The following is a 6981-nucleotide window of genomic DNA, read 5'->3' as shown; positions in this document are numbered from 1 at the left end:
TTTTTCTGGTGATTAAAGGTTAAAAGAAGACCTCTTCACCTTACAAATGGTTGTTGAAAGCAAAAATACAATGAAAAATATAGCTGCAAGCAACGATTACCTGGGTGTTTAAACATATAAGGAAAAAGACATTACATATTATTTAGCAAGCCTGTAACCACCTAAATCAATTATAAAAAAAGCATTTTTGTCAAATTCAAGTGATCTACCATAGAAATATGATGCTTTTGTTACATTTATGAATGTTATAGCACCAGCTGTGGTCCGATCTCCCTGAAACTTTGCATGCTTTTTTAGAATCGCCTGTCGCATGTGCTCAGGTGTTTCGTTAAGGCTTTATAGGCTATTGGGTATATTGAACAGGCCCCTTTTCTAGCTTTCGCAAATTGTAAATTTCACCATGTTTTTGATAAATGTTGACCTAGAGAGCCCAGACTGAGCGAAAAACCTAGGACTAGTTTGCAATAGTAGGTTTTTCACATCTTCTCAGTCATTTAAAAAATGGATTGATTGACAGCAGTGGTACAGGTAAAGTTGTTCGGAACAAGGAGGTCTATCATACAATATGAATATCATGTGTATGTGCTGAAAACCCGTGCAATGTACAGTTGTTTATGCACTCAAAAAATGTGATACCCCCGCCCCCCCCGGGGCTGACTTTTTTCAAATTTCTCACAGACCTTTGAGGCCATGAGTCAAACAGGCCCACCGAGTTTTGTTAACCTTGTCTAATAGACGCTCAAACTTCATCCATGTTTTTTTAAGATATGCAAATGTCCCCATAAACACTTGTGGCACTGTGGGCCAAGACCGTTCATGGCGATTTTCATATTGATAGGACAAATGTTTGCCTAGTTCTAACCATTTTTATGTTTTTCAAGTGCCAAACTCTTACATAAGTGCCCGAGGATATCTCATTTCGTTCAGGAGTTATAGGCATTTTACTAAAAGTGACCCTGCCCTCCTCAAACGTTTTGGCCTCCTTTTGCCAGGGTGAGTTGAAAGCTCAACTTTTTTTTAGATCCGCTCTCCAGAGAATCCTTCTGCACTTGGTTCAGATCATGCGAAAAACCTAGCACTAGTTCGCAAAAGTAGGTTTTGCAAAAAATGCGAAATACCCAGAAATTTGGCCAAGATAGCAACTTTGAGCCTGCAACTGACGGTTTAGGAGTTATGAGTGATTTCGTACTTTCGATCACTGCAGCACCCCCATCAGGCTGATTGGGGCGAGTCTTGGTCATGTTGTAGGCAGTGTGAATACTACCATCCCCCCAAGTTTCAAGTCTTTACGATTTATGGTTTGGTCTGCATGATCAGTTTTATGTGGAAATCGCTGATCCGTCACCATTCTAACAATTAGGGTTTCAGCGCTAAAAATATCATATTTTGTGAGCAAGTGTGACATGCTACAGCAAAACATGCACTATTTTTGGAATAAGCACTTTAAAATTAGTAAGAAACAAGTATTGGCTTTTATTCAGCAAATAGGAATTTGTTATAGGAATAAACTACATTTTACAAGAAAATATAATCTCAGTCTTTCTACTTCACAATTTCACATTTAAATCAGCATTTGCTTGTCATTTCCTTGTAATTATTTGTGACATTTTCTTGCAATTTCCAAGTGAAAACTGTTTCAAAGTAAATCATACACCAGGATTATGGCAAGTTACGTATATAATAACTAGTATCATGTTTCACTATGAAAAGCTGCAATTCCATTTAATGTGGAAAAATACAACCGCTGTACAGGTGTAAGCGCTTAAATACACAAGGAGACAGGGTCTTTCTGTTAGTCGACTTGGTTTACAGTAATTTGCCAGCTGCAGTTTCCGTTGAGAATGTTTGCGTGGGCTTCCCTCCGGCTCTCTCCTCCTCTCTCCTCTCTGCCAGTTTGCTTGCAGATCAACGCCGTTGTGCAAATCGACAGAGAAGAAGACAAGAAATCATGGTTTCTGAAAAGTTTTACCTGCGCCTGCTCACCTTTGTGACCTTATTGACCGTACTGGCTCTCTCGGGTAATTTTTCTCAATTTTCCCCCTCCTCGTTCTTTCTTGCACTTTGCAGCTTACTTTTTTTTTTCTTTCACTGTCTGCTAAAAGTTTCTTGCAGTCTAGTTGTGTCTGAAGTATGAATGTGGGTGATTTCACTTGATATATATATATATATATAGCAGAAAAGGTGGGAAAGGTCAGTACATGTACTGTGAGCAGAAATTATTGTTTGGTCTGTGAATGTGCACTTTAAGACTTTAAGAATTATTTTCTCTCATCAAACAGCATGTTAAATGTGTGAAAGGAACTGTACAAAGAGAGTAAAAAGCAGGTGAGATGCAAAGCTTATGAAACATCTCTGCAGTCATATGTCTCACTAAAGACGTCAAAAATGCCTCTGAAATTGACGACTACTTGCAGGCTATTAGGATTATTCGTTTTTCATCTTTGCATAATCTTGTTAGCTTCTCCTCTCCACGTTATGATCTTACTCCCTTCCCCCCGTCTGATAGTGTCCAACTTTCCACAGAGAGTTTGAATGCATGAAAAATTTTCTGTTCCTAAATGAAGGCTTGAAAATACCAAACGTAGCTGAATGTTATTTAAGGATTAAAGGATATTCTTTTGTGATGCTGCTTGTCTTATACATTCATTTGTCATATTCTTTTGTATCCTCTGTGGTTTTGCACCACTGAGAGCTTAATAAACTAAACCACCATAATACTGGAGGTGATACAATAGAGACCAAATGTTGAATCAAAATTCATCAGTGGCCTGCATGACACATTCCTGATGCTAGAATAATGCAATGAACATTACCCAAATAAGAGAAAATGTAACACAAACCATTTTAATGTGCATTACTAATAACAAAAATTAAAGGAATTTTGGGGATGTCCTTTGGCTGTTTTTCATTGTAAATTTTTATATGGTAATTTATAGTTTTTACTTGGACAGACCATAAATATATGCTTTTACTGTGGCATTTTTATATTTATTTTAAATGACAAAAATGTTTACAGTATATACAGTATACACACCATGTATTATTATTATTATTATTATTATTGTAAAACTGTGAAAATGCATAAAATATAAAAATTCTTCTAATTCAGTTTTTATTGTTTCTAGATGTTGCAAGTGAGAACACTCTGGAAAAGCTCTTGAAAAAAGGTGATTGCTTTTTCTTTCTTTCTTTTTTGTCAGCTACATTCACCATTGCAAGAACATGAAGCTCTTTTCAATATAAATTTTCTGAAAACATGTTTAAATATGTTATACAAGTAATTTATCTTGGTGAATGTATGTTTAGATATTTTTAGAATTTTTTTTCCATGGTCCCACTGATGTTAAACAGCTATAGGTGCGCTATGACCCAATTTGTTCACTGGCTTTGTCTCCCACTAGTGGACGGTGAGGTAAAGCCAGCTGCAGCTGTGGCTGTGACTCCCTCAAGGGCCAAACAGTTCCTGGCTTCTCTTAAAAGACCCAAAAGGAACCTGTGGGACCGCAGCCGCCCTGATGTTCAGCAGTGGATCCAGCAGTTCATGTACATGGGCTATGACGAAGCAGTGAGTTCTTGTTGGCATTTCTTAAAAATACCATAAACCAGATTCAGCTACTGAAGGTTTTAAAGTGATTTATGAGCATCAGGTAGCTAGTCATTCTTCACTTCATACTAACATTAATTTGGCCTGTCTCTCAGAATTATACTTTCATACTGTGACTGTACTTAAGTACAGCTTTAAGAAATTTATGCCAATGTATAAATATTTTTTTGTTGACTTTATTTTTGTTTGACTTTGATTTTATTTCACTACATTTTAAAGAGAAAACCAATACTTTTATTTAGATATATTTTCCCACACCATCTTGTTACATTCATGAATGTAACTGTAAAAAGTGATGGAAATGGATGGCCAAAATTCACTGGGGGGGAATCCAGCTTGAAAGGTGGGGGCTAATTGAGTTTGCAATTCGTTTTTAAGAGTTAACATTACATTCTTAAGGATTCTACGCTTCCAGTTCTGACTTCGTATTTGACTTCGTGTCATATTTTGTGCCAAAACTTTTAGATTTATAAACTTTTATCAAAAATTTTAATTAAACAATAAATTCATTTAAAATAATAAGATAAAATGAAAATCAGTAAAATGAAATCAGCATCAACAATTAATCTTTCCACGGCACAGAAGAGCACAAATGTGGGATATTTACAGACTTTTTAACAAGACTCAGAGGTGGAATTAATACATTTCATAAAAACAGTTATGAGATTAATTTTGTCCAAGTAGACAGAGCCATTGAGAAACAGAGTTGCGACACTCCCATAGGCTTCCATAGGAACTGAGGAATGCGAAAGTAAAGCGTGTTATGGAGCGGCCAGTAGTTCCAAACAACCAATAGTTCCAGCATTCAATGCTCAGAGACACAATCATATAAACTCCTACCCCAATTCATTATTTAGGAGTTTCTTTCCAATATTTCATGCATCGTGAACAGTGAGACTGATCTGCCTGCTACAGTACTTGAGAGGGTGCTCGCTGCAGAGCCAGATGGGAGGAGCTGGAGCTCCAGCTCCCCCTCGCTGGAGGTAATGGGTGGAGATAGACACCTAACCACAGCCTAACCCTACCCCTTACCCTATCCTAAACCTAACTCCACCCATTAGTTCACAGCTGGAGGCCATTCGGCTCTGCAGTGAGCAGCACTTGCAGTACTTTCTCCTCTTTATGTCCGTCTTCAGCTGTTAACGGCCTTTTGCAGACTAAATATAATAAATATAATAATTTCCACACAAATTACATTTTTGGAACATGAATGCAGTGTACGACGTGCACAGGCCACTGGGCAGGCCATATTGTCTAGCCCTGTAATAGGTGGCAAACATCTTATTTCTTATCCTGATATAGTGAATTACTTTCGTTTCTTCGTTTTTCGGCCAAGCCAATTCACGCGTTTCGTTCGGTTCAATGGCATTGTTTACACTCAACGCCGCCGCAATGGCCGACTTCCGGATTGATGACGTAACGTGAAAACGCTTTACTGACAGCCAGGAGTTGTTTAGAACTATTGAGAGCTCCATGAACCACGTGAGCGCGTGGCGGGGAGATCAAAGCGTGTCGCAACTCTGATTCTCAACGGTTCTGCAAGTAGAAAGCGGGGAAAATCCGAATTTCGAGTTGTCTGGAACGCGGACGCTTCTGTGACGTTTCCTCACAGAGATGCAGCTTATTTATTTGTTTTTGTAACATCAAATATCTAAAGTAATACTTATAAAAACATAAAAATATGTAAACAGGTACATTTTTTGTCAATAGGCAAATCTTCACATTTAATAATGAATAATTCAGTACTTTTGATACTGAAGTAGTTAAGTAATATTCTACTTTAATTGAGTCGATTTCCATAAAGATACAGTTTATGTGACATTGTCTCTGTATATTTCACTTTTCTATCATCTGCATGTTTCTTGATGTTTGTGAAAATTGCTGTCATTGAATGCACGGCTTTGTTTTTCCCGTCTGCATGTGGAGGGTTTGATGTTGTGTTTGATGTCAATAAGAGACGTGATTCCTTTGTTTCTTTCTGAACAATTTTCTTGGTTCACTCAATTCTTTAGGCTACAGTTTCTTTAATAACTTTTTTTTGAAGGTAGTAACCAATTCCATAAATATTAAATGAACAATACACACAACCAGTCATTTTTGCAAAATAAACACCATGAAAGTGACCACGTGGACTCCTGATGAGAAATGTCTGACCTCACTCAATAAATGGTCTCTTATCAAATAAATAAATAACGGGCATGAAATATTGATTTGTGTGTGTCTTGTAGAAACTGTGAAGTCCCAAAACACCAGTTCAAATGAAGTATTCTCAGTTGACTGATGCCGTTTTTTTAGATCTAAAACAGATAATGTTGCAAGTATCACGATGGTATAAAATCATCTGAGATTCATCTTTACGTTTGAACCTTTTTCTCCCACTTCCTTCAGAGACTTGAGACGGATCTGGCCTTCTGGATGGACCACCACCGTTCCAGTGACCAGGGGCGCCAGCATCACTATGATGAAAACTCTCCTCTGGCGCCTCGCAGCGCTAGCTCATACAGACACGGGGCAAATGTCAACTATGACTACTATTAAAACACCAAGATTATGTTTCTGAAACATAACCGCTCCGATTTACCACAGTCATATCAGCTTGCTTCTGCCTTCTGTAGCTTGTACTCCCTTTGTAAATTGAAATAACAGAAAATCAAGAAAAAAGTCCATTTTAAGTTCACTCATAAATGAAGAATCTGTCATCATTTACTTGAAAACGACTTGAAAAATTCCCAGAAAAACATCAAGTAACCTATACAGGACCAGAGTTGAGACTCTACAGACCATATGATACCTTTATGTGATGAAAGGAACGAAATTTAAGGCATTACCAATGATCTTGTCAAATTATATTTCAAGCTTGACAGCCGCAGTCTTCATAGGCTTTCATCATATGGAAAATAACAAGAACGATCTTCTTAAAAAAACTGGTTTGAAAAAACATGAGGGCAAGTAAATGATGACAGAATCATTTCTGGGTGAACTGGGTGTCTGTCTGGTGCTGTTTTTACAATAAAGATGACAGAACCTAATTGAGCTTTTGTTTGTTTTTTTAAAGAAATTATACTTTTATACTTATACTTTTTATACTTTTATTCAGCAAGGACGCATTAAATTGATCAAAAGTGACACTTGTGATGTTAAAAAAGGTTTATCTTTCCAATAAATCCTGTTCTGTAGAACTTTCTATTCATAAAATTGACAAAACATTGATAAGAAATGTTTCTTGAGCAGCAAATAAGCATATTAATATGATTTCTGAAAGATGACACTGAAGACTGGAGTAATGATGCTGAAAATTCAGCTTTGCATCACAGGAATAAATTACATTTAACAAAATATTCAAATAGAAATCAGGTATTTTAAATTGTATTAATATT

At 36.8% G+C, this 6981-nt stretch overlaps 1 protein-coding gene across 1 annotated transcript; it reads left to right on the top strand.

Annotated features, from left to right (window-relative positions):
- The first annotated feature begins 1849 nt into the window (after positions 1-1849).
- On the top strand, positions 1850-6622 carry ecrg4a (ECRG4 augurin precursor a). The gene is made up of 4 exons (XM_051119626.1): positions 1850-2018; positions 3126-3167; positions 3402-3565; positions 5993-6622. The coding sequence occupies exons 1-4, from the start codon at positions 1949-1951 to the stop codon at positions 6140-6142; spliced, it is 426 nt and encodes a 141-aa protein (XP_050975583.1). The 5' UTR covers positions 1850-1948; the 3' UTR covers positions 6143-6622.
- Positions 6623-6981: the final 359 nt, after the last annotated feature.

The sequence above is a fragment of the Labeo rohita genome, chromosome 9 (assembly GCF_022985175.1).
Source record: "Labeo rohita strain BAU-BD-2019 chromosome 9, IGBB_LRoh.1.0, whole genome shotgun sequence".
Lineage (NCBI taxonomy): Eukaryota > Metazoa > Chordata > Actinopteri > Cypriniformes > Cyprinidae > Labeo > Labeo rohita.
This window is presented reverse-complemented; position numbering and strand designations above follow the sequence as displayed.

What these genes read in the sequence shown, in the direction of transcription:
- ecrg4a (XM_051119626.1), top strand. Translation starts at nt 1,949, where the DNA reads ATGGTTTCTGAAAAGTTTTACCTGCGCCTGCTCACCTTTGTGACCTTA. An exon ending in GACCGTACTGGCTCTCTCGG is followed by an intron (nt 2,019 to 3,125) that starts GTAATTTTTCTC and finishes TATTGTTTCTAG; the next exon opens with ATGTTGCAAGTGAGAACACT. An exon ending in GGAAAAGCTCTTGAAAAAAG is followed by an intron (nt 3,168 to 3,401) that starts GTGATTGCTTTT and finishes GTCTCCCACTAG; the next exon opens with TGGACGGTGAGGTAAAGCCA.